A 15,165-nucleotide genomic window follows, 5' to 3' on the forward strand; every position below is an offset into this window, starting at 1 on the left:
CCCGACACGTCCATAATTGGATTTAACAACGTCGAGTCGTCCGTGCAATGTGCCTGCACTCATCTATTACGCGTTTCTGTAACCTTAACTATCATTTCATCACTTTTGCTGGGAAGAAATTATGTCTCCATAGAAACGCATGCGGCGCTACAGACACCAGACCACTAATAGTTTTCGGAGGTAAATTTACGCTTTTTCATTCGTTCGTTTAGTCAGTCAATTGCTCATTTGTTGCCTCGCTAACTCGCTTGATCACTATTAGTCTTTCTGTACCTAAGAGGCAATTAGAAACACTGGCAACTGGAGTAAGAATAATTCACTGAGGAGTACTTTGCGAACACGATGCTGCAAAGTGCGTCACCAGACCATATTGTGGCAAATTCATCAATTATGAACACATAAATATTCACAATTATGAATTGAAGAGTCATCAGGTGGATGATGGGATGGTGATGGCAAGGAGAGATGAGGTTGTGGCATATGGGGCTGTCTTCCAGACCAGTACGTTGCACCTGCTGACCCCTGTTCACTGCTGAAAATGCCAACAATGGCAAAGAGAGCATCATCTTAATTCCACGGCATAGTTACAGACCGTGTCCACCTTGCCATAGAACCGGCATTCCCTGATGGCAGTGGCCTTGTTCAGCAGGATAATGCGCCGTGCTGCAAAGCAAAATCAGTTCAGGAACGTTGTGAGAAACACAAGTTTGAGGTTTTGACCGGGCTTCCAGGTTCCATTCGAATTTAGCATCGGTGGGATGTGCTGGAGAAAGAAGTCCGATCCACAGAGACTCCATCACGCAAGTTACAGGGCTTAAAGGATCTGCTGCTAACGTCTAGTGGAATCTATGCTTTGACAGGTTAGGGTTGTTTTTGCAGCGATATAATATAGTATTATGGCTGATCGGTGTGTGTTTCTGAGCTCAGTCACATTCCGAGGGATTGACAAAAGGTAAATAATGAACACTCCTAATTAGACCGTATTAGTTGAAACTGTGAGGCAATGAAAAGTTCATTACAGAAAGGCAATATAACCTTATCTCATAATACTCTCATAATATATTATATTATGAGATTACAGGTCCACTTAGCAAACCAGCAGCAAAGATGAATCATTCTACAAAACCCCTTCAGATGTAGGACTCTTTGTTTAATTGTGGGCTGCAAATATAAAGCTTTAAATGTGAAAACATACAAAATTGTATTGGGCTCATCAGGCGCAAAGATTTAAAATGTTCTCATAATTGTTTGCAGAATAGGATTTGCAAGCAACTGTAAAAAGAGTCTGTCATTCACACCAGGCATAAAATACGTATTTTAACACAGGGCATGTCTGACATGATTTACAGCCGTTCCCATTCGGTGGCGACAGGCGAGTCAGCGACACGAGCTTCAATCTCATCACACATACCCCTCGCAAGACTCCCTGCAGCCAGAGAGAAATGACCCCCCACAAACCCGTCTTTTTGAAAGATGCTCAAATAAAAAAAACTTGAAAGGAGCCCATTTTCAGTCGTCATAAACATTAACTCACCAGTGAGTCAGAAGAGCTACATCAACCGCCGAAGCCATCAGGTATATCGCCTATTTAAATTAATGTCCTTGCGCGGCAATAGCACCAAACACATGAAGGTGAACTTCAGGCATTCTGCTTCATTACAGATGCTTCCTTCCGGCTTGTGCAGAGACATACAAACATCAGTAAAAAAAAAAAAGCTTTAAGAGCTTTTCTTTCGTAAGACCGACCGCAGACAAATTAAATATCCCTACGGAATAAAATCCAGACAGACATAATGTATCCTTTACCAACATTCATTTTCTTAACTGGAAATCCGGTTTGCGGGATCTACTGGAGCCTATCCCAGCAGTCTACGGGCGAGAGGCGGGGTACACCCTGGACAAGGCGCCATGCATTGATTTTTTTTGCCAATTATCTATGCATTAATCTAATTTCTAGGAGACAGAGCTGCTTAGACAGTTGCTCCTCTGGAAGTCGACCGCGTCAGGGTTACAAGCTGGTGAAAACATGTCAAGAATTCAATCACGGATATCAGTACCGAAGCGATGCATTAGTTGCACTTTCTCTCTCAATCGCATTCCCCTGAGCTATCCCTCACTCCCACGTTTCCCTCTGCCCTCCTCTTGCAGTGCTATTGTTCTTCGTCCATCTCGGCTTCCAGTCAGCAGGTCCTGACAGCTCGTCTCAATAATGTTGATTCCTCCAGCGCTGCGCTGTTTTAGGCTGATGGAGCACCAGAAGGTAACAACAGCAGCAAGGAGCTTCGCCTTCCCAACATTTCTCTACAGAGCCCGGCAAATTCACTCGACATGTGTGTGATCCAGGGAAAACAATGGATACAATATGGGGTAACACTTCATGTGATGGGTGCGCGCGCGACTGACACAGTATGACACTTTAAATGTCAAAGGACATCATTTATGCCCAATGGTAGCAGCACGCTCTCTACTTGAGCGTTCCATATATGTGCTGGACTATAAAGGAAATTATTTGTTAAAAAAGAGTAAGTCCATAAATTGGAATAGATTTGAACTAAATAAATCTATAATTTCTGCAGCCAAGGGGCAGAAGCAGTAAGAATAACAGAATAAAATAATAAAAACACAATTATGTTCATCTTTAGTGTGTTTTGAGCAATCCAATCAGTAGTTTGGAACCCCAGAATTTAAATAATATAATTAGACATCTGTCCCGCCTAGTTAAGGCTTCTTAAGCTGCTGGTTTAGGGAGTGCGCACCCTATTTATTTCATTATTTCATTCTGTTCCTGGCTGCGAGTCTTAAACTAACAGGGATGCAAGGAATGGTGTGATTGCTGCCGTCACAGAGAGAGGAAAACAATATGTGAACGCACCAGGTCTGTAAGCGCGCTTTAGTGCGTATATTCATTTAGATGTAAAGACATGTGTGTTCTAGTCCAGCTGCACTTTATTTTTTAACGTTAGGCCCCTTCTTCCTCACGATTCCTCCTCGGAGGCTGACATTTGCGAGCAAAAATAAAACACCAACACGGGAGCAGGCTCCAGCGTCGGAACATGGACGAGGCTTCTGGCACATACTGGAAGTTGCGGTTACTGTTCAATGCATTCTATATATATGAAAAATTTTTTCTCTTTATCTCCCTCTCTTTGTTCTAGCCGGTCAAGATCCCTCCCAGGATTGGCTTGTTATCTGCCAGCGGAAATAAAGCTTTTCAGGCCGACTTCATTAGACGGATGCCCAGGAGAAGAGCTTTTAAGGCTGATGTAGAGGAATTGTGTCAAGCGGCCTGGCATATGGTGTATACATGCGTGCGTGGACGAGGGGGGGCGAGGTGCAGCAGGGGCATGGGCTAAGGTGTCATGTTTGGTTTTATCAACCATCCGAGCGCTACACTTCTATTATCAGGTTCTGTTAACAATGCAGGAGAGGTGGAAGGAGCGGAAGTCACGCTTCGGTTTAGAGTGGAAAGCAAGACAAGCTTAGCTGTGGAGAAGCACAGGATGATTCTGTGTCCGTCATATAGAGTCTGACAAAGTAGACATACTCTCCTCTCCCCTCGTTCTCCATAGCGATCTTTGACAGTCATTCCTTTTGTCAGTTTCGGACATAGCTGTCTCAATTACTGCTGCAACTTTTTTTTTTTTTGTCTTTATAGTCAGTATTGTATGTCTGGTGAATTTTCTTTCATGTTTCGCGGTTTTATAAATAAAGACATGTCATGTCTGATACATAAACTTCATCACCTGTTCAATTGATAATGCAACAGCATTCACTATATTAACAGCCAGAAATTGAAAAAGTATTAAATTAAAGTTGATCCCGATCATGTGAGGCTGCTTCCTCGATTTATTCCCAACGAAGAAAAAAATATATATCTTTCTATTTCAGATGTTAATTTGATAAAGTTAGTATTTAGAATATAAAAGTATGACATGAAAAAATAATGTACAAAGATGAATATTCAGTCTGTTTCCTATTGGTAGCTTTGGGAAAGCAGCAGCTTATGTTCTGGCCGCTGACGGAGTTCAAGCCATTGAAACGTGAATAAAACTTGACGATTCAGAGGGGCCTCCTCTAGTTATGGTTTATCAGTCAGTGCAAGAGGCTAGCCGTCCAAACACGTGTTGCTACATCTCATGTTCACTGCACCGTGTGACAAGTTCACTGAAACATGGCCATGATCCTTTGCATTCAGTCCATATTCAGGGCACCAGTCTTTGCCAAGCGAAACACTGCCTGTGTGCACAAACACGGTCTGTCAGCAGAGTGGGATGAGACAGATGTGAGCCGGGTCCAGACAAATGCATTCTCTTTTTCAGAGAAAGAAAGGCATTGTGGGTTTGACTGCAGGGGATGGTTTGTTCCAAATCCCACCAGTACTGAGGTGGAGGCAAGACGTGTTTGGGATGGAATGAGGGGGATGAGGAGAAAGGTTGTCAGAAACAGATGTGACCCCCCCCTCCCTCCTCCTCCTCTAAATAAGTCATACTCCACATCCTTTTATCTACACATGCTAACATATGGGTGAGTTCCCCCCGAGAAGAGATGTAGGAGAGAGAGAGAGAGAGAAAGAAAAACAGAGAGACAGAGAAAGAGAAGTGCCCATCACAGCTGCAGAAGGCTTAAGTGGGCTTTTATCTAGCCATGGTGTAATTCTGATCAAACCCCGCCGCTCAGATCCTTTTATTTTATTTAAGTGCGTGCAGAAAAGGGAGACAGTAACAGGGAGGTGAAGTAAAGATGTCTGCAATCGTTCCTCAAACGATTTTTACCGATGGCGGACAAGGAGCAGGATACATGTGGAGTCAGATAACAAATTTTGTGAGAATTTCCCTCCGTCATATTTAACACTTCAGGACATTAAAAAATAAATAAAAATGGATATTTAACTCAAAGTTAGCATAGCTCACCATAATCAGGCGTAAACTGATTTACTGATTTCAGAAAAGCAAAATTTGTTTCAAATAATAAAAAAATACTGTTCTATACTGAGCACAAACCAAACACAAGCTAACGCTATGTGAACAGGAGTCACCGAGTGTGAAATGGATGCAGCCCCCGGTCCCGGTAGCATCAGCCGTAGCCAGCTGGCTGCGGTCCCACCTCTTCCCCTAATAAAAATAAAAATAAAAAATACATTTAAAAAAAGCCTCGCACACTTTGATATCAACCAGCCCATGCATGGCTACCCAGACATCTGGAAGTTAGTACTCAACAGAGGAAGCCTCAAAGCAGCGTTTCCATAATGAAACATCACATTTCGCTGCCTGCGTTCTGCTGCGGACATGTTTGTTCCATCGTGCAGCACACGCCATGACCTCCGACCCCCTCCAAAAAAACCTGTGACCGTTCGTCTGTCTCCGCTCAGGGCTCCTCAGCACCCTGAAACGATGTGAGTCGCTGATGCAGAAGAGCCAGTCATTTTATGTTTGCCACTCTAATAGAGAGGCTCAGACCACGTTTACCATTTGAATCTATGAAACGAGTGATAATGCAGGCAAAGCAGGAGCCAGGACAACATACTCATCCTTACACCCACTCCCACTGTGCATCCTGCTTTTGGCCGACATCCCATTCCGCATCTCTATTTGTTCACATCTCCATTTATTCACCGACTGACAGCAATCTCTCTGTTGTCTTGTCATATTCGTTCCATTTTCACTGCTGTGAAATATACAATGATTTCTGAGCCTCGGTCGGAAGTCACCAATCGCTGATGCAGATGTTGAATGGTTAAACATCTCTAAAGACTGTCACTAGATATTTAGTGATTATAAATACAGTGAATCTAGATTTACTGAATAGCAAATGCGGCCCTGAATCAGGTGACGTGTTGTTACCTAATCTGCTTACAGTTTATGCAGATATAGACAGATTCTGCCTCGTGGATCGGGAGAGACGGGGTAAGGTGAGTTTAGGGTCCTCGCCTCCTCTTCGTCTCTGTCCTCGGCTGACTCCTGACAACTTTTAAATAAAGGAGGGAAAGTTGAGGACCCCTGCGGCATCCGAGGCGCTGGATGTTTTCCAATAACAGCTTACGGCTGAGGGGAATCGTACTCTCCCCCTGTGGCAATGCGATTCTATCATTTTCAAACCATGTGCTGCTGCTGCTGCTGCTTCTTCGCTCTGCTGCGGCCTCTCCCTCGCTCTTAAAAAAAAAAAAAAAACCTCCAAGGAGCTTTGACCCGATTCCTGGCTGTTACCGTCACCAGTCCACAGGAGAGAATTTGGACTGGAAGAAGAAGAAAGTCTGGGGATGATAAGTGAAATTCGAGCGTGGCATTTGCGCGCGTCTGCGCTCGTGCGCAGTAAATGCGTATCTCACCTCATTTCCATTTCGTTGAGATGAAGGTAGGTCAATTGGTGCCAGCTGGACCACCGTCTCCCAGGTACGCGTGTGCGGACTATTTGCCGTCAGTTTAAACTGGATCGGTTCGTCCAGGCTGGCTCCCTCTCCCTTGGCGAAGATGGACCCATCTGTCCGCACGCCGAAGACAGGGTCACTGCTCTGGAAAGCCACAGCTTCATTCCCCACGCAGTCATCAAACTTCACTGTTGACAAGAGAAGAGACAGGATCTTAATGCACTGCTCAGTGCAGCGCTTGATTCCAGCGACAACATGGTAACTAATGGGTTAACATGGCGGCGTTTGTGGATGCAGGTGAAACTATACTCGTGTTCTCAAGGACAGGGACACACAAACACACACACACGCACAACAAAATATATCTGGCCATAAAATCACTTTTATAATGCAAAGTTGTTAGTCTTCAAAAAAATCCAGAGAGGAAATGAAATGGAATATTAAAGTAGTATTTAGGTAATCTGCCGAAACAAATAGTCAGCCTCATTTGCATGCATAGTGAATCCATAATCCTTAAATGTGTATGTACTGGTCTGTCAGGAAATATTGATTCTGAAGTTGTGCGCATTTAATCATGAGCTTTTCTTCCTGAGTGACAAACGCTGTGCTTTTGCCTTTTTCATCTGCAGACCAAGTCACTTTATTTCTGGTCGTCCTCCAGTTATCTCTGACAGCTCAACACAGTTTTCCACCACCAGGTCATATGCCTGCACTGTGACTGGTGCGCAGGTCACACACCTTGTGTTTACGCTGAGATGAAATACGATGAGGATGTATGAAAACCAGCAAATCCACGCGGCGCTGAACGCCTCGTGTCGCTTTCTCGGCTGCCAAATCTATTTAAGGGGAATGGCTTCAGAGCACAGCAGATACTGCAGGGATGCAGGGTGAGCTTATTTATTACACTCAGGTTATGTTTCAAGAATAACAGCTATTTGTTAATGTTTTTATTTGTCTTATGTGCCAATTTAAAATGTCATGTTCCGTAAGCACATAGACCAGAGGGAGAAAAATCAGCATCAGTTTTGAAATGTGGCCTAGTCAGGATCTATGGCCATTATTCTGTTGCACCCATGGATGTAATGAGAAACATACCATTTTCTACATTTCCTTACTTTCACCCGTTGCGTACTGCTTGTTTTGTTGTTGTTGTTGTTGTTTTGCATTTCCCATTTCATTTATATAGTGTTTGTTTACTTCTGTTTTTGAATGATTGCTACATTTTTCAGCAAATAAAGAAACGCTGCATTGCTGTGCACATTGATCAGAATTGTATTTTTCATGTAAATCCTAAATACACTTTTTGCCTCATGTTGTTTTGTCAGTTTTCACTTTAATCATTATAAAACATCCAACACACAATCAAAAGTCTGGCAGTCATACAGTAACACTAATCTGCTATACTAATAATGACTCCACAGGGAACTGTATTCTGGCATAGCTAATTTGTACCCATTTGAAAGCATGCCATATGTGTGGATAGAGGATAACTATGTGTATGCAAATTAAAGATTAAAGAGTAAACACTTTCATTGTGATAGGACTTGAACTGTTGACTCTCTGCTTCCCAACCCAAGGCCCAACCCACTGAGCCACATGCCGCCCATGTGTCTGTGTTTAAATCTACAATTGACAGATCCCCCACTTAAAGTAATATGTAATATATAAATTAAAGAATTAACAGAAGATGCAGCCTGTTTTTACAAAGGCAGATCAGGTTCATTGAATGTCCAAATTACTTTAAGGCAGCCAGTGCTTGGAAATTAGAGCAGTTGTTACACAAAACAGCAACACCTGTTTTCCTGCTGTGCTGCATGGAATTTGCATCAAAGGCGACTGAATGACACTTGAGCCTGATTCATCAGTGTGTCTCGTAAAAGTATATGCAAACTAGTGGCTAGCAATGGCTAATGTGCAGCAAATGAGCTTTAGTAAAAAAAAAAAAAGGAGTGGGCAATATACATAGAAAATATGGGATGTGGAAAGGATCAGCTTCCCCAGGAAGAGCTCAGTAAAAACAAACAAGACTTCCATTAAAGAAAGTACACCGTAACAAAAAAAAGTATTTTTTCTCAGTCTGGCTCTGAACATTCCTGTGATCATGTCGGTACCCTTCTAACGCCAGATGTCTAGACAGACACTCAGCACTCAGTCAGAGGGGGGAGAGGGGGGGGGGCTTCCCGGCAAAGTTTTGTGTGCCGAGTGGAGCAGGTGCAGCACAGGTGTCCTGGTCTAGACAGGAAGCCACGGGGTAAGAGTGGGATTACACAAAATTGAATTGTTTCTTTGTGTTGCTGAACACTTCAGATTCCATCTTGACTAATTTAATTTCTTTTATTGTGACTTTTAGAGATTTTCGGAGTAATTTTGGAAGGCGGTGTATGTGTGTGTGTGGGGGGGGGGCACCGATGAATGCCTAATCTGTTATACAGTATATGTGCTGATTTTGATTATTGAATAAAATAAAAGCATTATACAAATCGGTTCCAGCAAAGAGAGTACTCAGAGGATACAGTGGTGCGGATCACCTCAGGTTCGGATCTGTCTAGTGGGTTTTGGTTATGAATGTTGTTTAAGAAGAAGACTAAAAATATAATAGACTTTTAAAGGTAATGTAATGCAGAAGAAATAAAGTATAAATATACATATAATTTAGCCATGGATAGCATCTGTTCAGCATTAACAGTAGAATCATGTCAGTATCCATCCATTTTTTTGGCTTGTGTGAGTAAGCAACTGTTTTGCTGGTCTGACTCCAAAGAGTTCTGGAGCACCTCCTGGAGGAGAGGAGGGCAAACGACGATGCTAAGCTCTATCCGCTGACATCGACTTCATCCATCTTTGACTTTTGATAAAAAGAAACGGCAAAACACACAATAAAAAGCATCTTAGGCAAATTGAGAAAACCTAAAATGACGAGCCAATAAATAACGCCTGTAGTTTAGTATATACTGTTGGAGTATGAAGCATGTTTGTGTATGAGGGCATTCATTTTCTGTGATTGCTTTGCATCTTTCATTACTAACAAAATGGCTTAACGGTACAACCCATGCACAAATGGAATGAGAGGCTACGCAAGGAGCACCCAGAGGGTTTTGTTCTTGCACCAATTAAAGAAAAAGACAGTGCCAGTTTTACCCCTCCATCAACATTCTCTCACACACGCACACACACACACACACACTTGCACACACATTCAATAGCTCCTCTTTCACAGTTGGGTCGATACTGCTATAAGAGAGATTATAAAATTGGCAAACAACAGAGCAATGAAGCCCAACGGCACAAAGCTGCACATTAACACGTCGTCTAAAGCAGTGAGCCCAGGTTGTGCATTGATCTGGCAAATAACACAGACACCCCAGTGTGCCGAGCAGTCAGCCCAACACTTCTGCAGTAGTCAATGTGACCAGACATGCCTTGACATGTAACAGAAATCGACGCATCATGTGAGTTACACATCAGTACGGAAAGTACTAGGCTGGAATGACAAATAGATGAGCTGCAAATACACAAGGTACAATGCACGAAAGCTTTATCAATGCAGACACGTCGGTAACTTTGTCACCTTTAGCGCAGCTCTTCGTGAAGTTATCGAAGGCGGGTTTGTTTGTTTATGTTTATGGTATGAACTGATGTGCCACTGCTCTAATTGGAGGGAAGTGATTGCTGCAGGTATTTGATCGACCTGACATCAACATCTTCAAGAGCCATGACAGTAAAATGAACAACAACTGTGTCCAAAGCAAGCTGGGGGTGTGTCCCCTGTCCATTTGTTTTTGTTTTTCTGCATTGGAAAGTGTGTATTTGCAGCACTGTCCTTTATTTGGCGTATTTTCAGTGCACTTTTTAAAATGTGTTTTTTCGGATAAATTTTTTTTAATATTAATTTGCTTAAGTTTTGTCCTATGGGTTGTGCGCTCTTTAAATTACATCATGTTTGTCATTGTTGTCCACTGTAGATGGACACACACACACACACCTCAGCTCCATTTTCACATTTTCCACACTTTTCTAATTAAAGTTCCCCTCTTCTTCCAACAAGACAAGGACAAGGAGGATAGCGACGCTGGAACGAGTTGCGACCTTCTTGGAGTGTTCCCTGGACAGCCTGACAGGAAGTAGGTGACAAGTGCTGAAAAGGGACGTGAGAAAGGGAGAGAGTCGAAGGGAGAGAGAGAGGATCTGAGGACTGGGGAGTGACAGAAAGAAGGTGAAAGAGGAGAGGGGGAGATGGGAATGGAAGGGCAGAGAAAGAAGGTGATTGATGAAAGAAAGAAGAGTGTGCAGAGGTGGCAATCAGAGAGACAGTGAAATGAATAAAAGAACATTAAAGGGGAGAAAAGAAAAATGCCTGAAAACTCAAAGATAGACTGCAATTGCTGAAGGGAATATCTCCAGAGGCTGCAGAATTCCTAGCTTCCGGGCATTTGAATTGTTGAAAATGTGGTGTATTTAATTTATTTCCTCCCTGGAAATCACACACACACACACACACACACACACACCCACACACGCACGCACACACACACAAAAAAAACCCAAACAATCAGGCCCATTAGAGAAAGCTGAAGGAGAATAAATAAGATGATGAGGGGAGAGGTACAGGGGATGAACGGTAGTTGGAGACTGGGTGGGGCGAAGGAAAGGGGAACTATAGCATTGATATCCTGGCTCAGGATCCTGGCTCTCTCTCACTCAGCCACACTGGGATGGATGGGATGGTCAGATGGCTGTTTAAACAGGTTAATTGGGATGGCCTCCTGAGAGTTTGGGACAGATGGATAGATGGAGAGAATAAGAGAGGAGAGAAAGAGGGAGCAAGAGAGCGACAAACGAGAATGACCGCGCTCAGAGAGTTGGGAACAGAGGATGTATGAAGAGATGGGTGATTATAGAGGAGGATGGCCGCAGATCAGAGCCATCATGGCGAGGGTGCCGTCTAATCAGCGACTGACTAAACAGAATCAGGCCCACTGTCCACTTCAGTCTATGATGGGAGAACAAGGTTGTGATGAAGAGGCGTTTAAAGCAATGTCATAAACCCATCGGAGAGCTTCGTCACTGAAGTCGATGGCTGCCGGCTCTCCCCGCCATCCCGCCCATCAGCAGCCAAAGCAGCAGAGAACACTTTGTGCTCCTCATATGTTGCAGGATGCAGCCACAGAGACACAAAAAGAAAGAGCACATCCATCGCACATGAAGCTGCACATGCAACAAACAAGGGCAGAGAAAATATATCAAACTATAACATGCCACACAGAGTCGGACAACAACTCACGCCTAAATGTTTTTGGGGGTGGAAGGAAACCAGAGAACCCGGAGAAAACGCACGTGGAGACGAGGAGAACATACAAACTCTGCACAGATAGCTTTGCTAATACAGCAACAATGAAGCAGAGCTGTGTGTGTGTGTGGCCTGAATATGGAACGCCTGTGGTTTCTTATGCAAAATTAAGCAGCCCTCTCCCACTTTTTGTTTGGACGAATGCTGCGATATTTTAACCATGCTGTCTCTGGTTGATAATTTAAAATGTCAGTCTGTGATACTTGGCTGTGCCGTAGCGCTTTTCGTCCAAAAACACCCCTCTCGGTTTGCAGGAAAATCTGTTACTGCCTTCACTGTACATGAAAATGTAATGAAAGGAATGAGAAGAGGCTTCATTACAAGGAAGGTCTTGAGGGAAAAGTGAAGTCAATAGAAGCATTATGCATTATGCACTGCAATGTTGCCGCTACCTGGAAGCAACGCCTACTGGAGACCGCGGAGTTTAAAGCTCCCTGTCAGCAACTATTATGCGCCATGTGCAAATATGAACAGAATGGTTTTGTTTCCATATGGAGCGCAGTTGACTTGCTTGAGAATGGATTAGCCTAACTATTTTGAGGTACAACGCAAATGACGTTGACCATATTTAATTTGTGTGGCATTAATGGTATCATTGGCTAACCAGCCTTCCATGAAACCCTGCCATTACTTTGATTGAAAGGTCAAGACTTGAAGAATTATTGTAAAAGGCTTTGTAATATAAATCAATTAGACCATGACTATCTAAAAAAATATATAATCTTTTCACAGAGTTTAGGCATTGTTGAATGGCTGTTGCTTTAATGGCTGTTTAGTTAGCTGGTCTCATTAGGCTGGCTCATCTCCAGAGCTGCTCCAGACTTGGCATTCTCGGCTCGCCATAACCTTTTTCAATCCTACAGTATATGTGGGCTGAGTTTCCAAGTCTGTGCAGACAGGAATTAAAACTGCATTCTTCCTATAATGACCACCAGAAGGAGAGCCCTCTGGTTATGGGGGGGGAAAAAAAAGTTCATTTGTAAGTAAGGTCTTTAGAAAATAGCTCTTACACTTGTTTTATTACCTTAGCAATAGATCTTAATGGTTTTGAGTGAAATAGATAATGATCGTGCTTTTACTGTGGGGTTCAGTTGGGATTCACAAGGTGGTTTCACATCATAAATCTGCTGTTCATTTTCTTTTTCTTTTTTCTTTTGGCTATCCAAAGTCTGTTCTGTCCGACCGATCAATCATCAAAACCCACTTTCAGTCTGAGGCGGTAGTTACGCTGAAGAAGATGCATTTCAGTTGTTGTTTGACATTTGGAAGGCTGCTGGAGGACGGCAGAAATCTTACTAATCTGTATTTGTTGAGAACTCCGCCATACTGTGGTGCAGAGAGCACACATGCAAAGAAGCTCACAAATCAATAATGGACACAAGACTCTGAACACAAGGACACATGCATATGCATTCACAATTTAATAAAATACAAAGACAGTCATAAGACAAGCATTTATCTAAATGTGCACATGGCCATTAATTCTCAGCGATGTCTTCCAGCAAGGGCAATTGAACGTTTCCCTGGGCCGGCATCATGACTCCAAACAATGTGTTGCTGTTTTCTTGACTCAGAGGGCAAAAGATTAAAAAAGAGAAAAAAAAATAGCACACATCTAATACCATGATCAAAATAATACTTCATTATAAAATATATAACATAATAATCTCAGTAGGGACTAAATTACCTGTAGCTATCATGATGCAGATGGATTTGTTTTTAAATCTAAATGAAATGAGTTTGTTCTGCATTATTCTGTTTGAGATGTGAGAAATTGCAGACGGATAAACGAGAGAGAGAGAGAGCGAGAGAGAAATATGTTTTCACAATTAAGGCTGGGTTTAGCGGTGATTAGGAGACGAAGCAGAGAGAGAGAAACGATCAGACAGAATAAAGCCTCTTGCAGGAAGAGAGAAAAACATCCCTTTACACAAAATAGAGGAGGAAGGAGCAGAAGAATGAAAATCAGTGTGAACTTCTGCAACGTTGTTCTCTGTGCTGCCAAGGAGCTCGTATCCCTACAGTACGCTTCCTCTCAGCCAAGCCAATCGATGGCTTATAAATTCAAAGGTAATTTTGCGATGTGCAGCCTGGGTTAGCGCCTTCACTACTGTTCATATAATGGCGTGATAGCAAAAAGCCCTGCAGCGAGTCATCTGACACCGTCTGATGGACAGGACACAGAAGAGCGCCGTACACTCAGGCCAGCATGTGGCTGAATGGGTAACTTTGTCTGGCGTCTGCCGGACTGGACTCTTGAGGATAAGATGATGGTGATGGTGTGGAGGCTAAATGTAAGACTAAAGAGGGGTGGTGGCTCCACAGTTAACTCTGCTGCAGTCAGCAGTTTTCTGACTGCTTGGTTTTGTGTTCATAAATTCAAATGTTTATATGCTTGTGTCTTTTTTCTATTCAGCCCACCCTCAACAGCCCCCTGACATTCATGTGCCACTTTTTTCTTGATATTCTGTACCAAAAGCAAAATTTAAAACAGGAGGAAAATGCAGATACACAAGTATAACATAGACAGCGTAGTACAGACCACACAAAAACAAAGGCTTCGACTTTGCCTTTCTTACAGTGTTTGCCTGCAAGCGTCAAATATGCTTGTTTTAAAGAGAAAGAAATCATTTTCATATGTTTTCTCAAGCTTCCCCAAGGAAGCAAGGAGCACAAAATTGCTTTCTCTGACTGCTGAAGGAAACAGAGGCTGCATTTCTCAAATCTAATCAAAGGCTCTCCATCAAATTCTAAAGAATAAGTTTGGTTTTTCCAATTGCAGAGGTCAGAGCATAAATCGGAGAATTCCCTCAAGCCTTTATACAACGGAAAAACATACCGGCACACCGGGCCCGTCTTACAGACTTGCCAGGGCCTGGGACAAGCAGGAATCATATGGGCCCCCTTACCAAATAATCCTCCCTTGACATCAAGCCATTTGTTTCAATTAAACAGCCAGAAATTCAAAAATTATTCTTAATAACAAAAACTGAAGTATATAAGAACATTACAAGAACTTCACAACCAATTTCAATTAAATTGAACACAAAATGAAAAACAGTTGATTGTTCATAAAATATAATCGTCCCATCCGCGAGAAAATGGATGGATGGGAAAAATGCACTGCTCCGACTGAAAGGGCCAGGAGGGAATTAATTCACACATCCAACTGTATCAAGATTCTAATTAAATTTAAAATACAGTGTTCTAGAACAGACCCAGGAGAATCATTGAAGATGACAAACAACATCACCCAGACAACATCTCTGTTTTTATGATCAGAAGTACATGATGGTATTCTTTATTAGACAGCATCAAATAAACATCTCGTGAGTCAAATGAGCTGCTTTTACTCAAAACCGTAACCGATGGCATACAGGAAATACTCTGAATATTTTCTGTGCATGTGCGTGCCTTTGCGTTTGCACAGACCAGGTGAACGGGTCAAATAGCT

At 42.7% G+C, this 15,165-nt stretch overlaps 1 protein-coding gene across 2 annotated transcripts in view; it reads right to left on the reverse strand.

Moving 5' to 3' along the window:
* LOC137909696 (cadherin-4-like) overlaps positions 1 to 15,165 on the reverse strand; it is a 200,517-nt gene that overhangs the window by 56,007 nt on the left and 129,345 nt on the right. For both annotated transcript variants that reach the window (XM_068754167.1, XM_068754160.1), the window contains exon 4: positions 6,326 to 6,552. In XM_068754167.1, the coding sequence (XP_068610268.1) occupies positions 6,326 to 6,552 (227 nt within the window). The remainder of the gene's footprint in view (positions 1 to 6,325; positions 6,553 to 15,165) is intronic.

The sequence above is a fragment of the Brachionichthys hirsutus genome, chromosome 2, assembly GCF_040956055.1.
Source record: "Brachionichthys hirsutus isolate HB-005 chromosome 2, CSIRO-AGI_Bhir_v1, whole genome shotgun sequence".
Taxonomy (NCBI): Eukaryota; Metazoa; Chordata; class Actinopteri; order Lophiiformes; family Brachionichthyidae; genus Brachionichthys; species Brachionichthys hirsutus.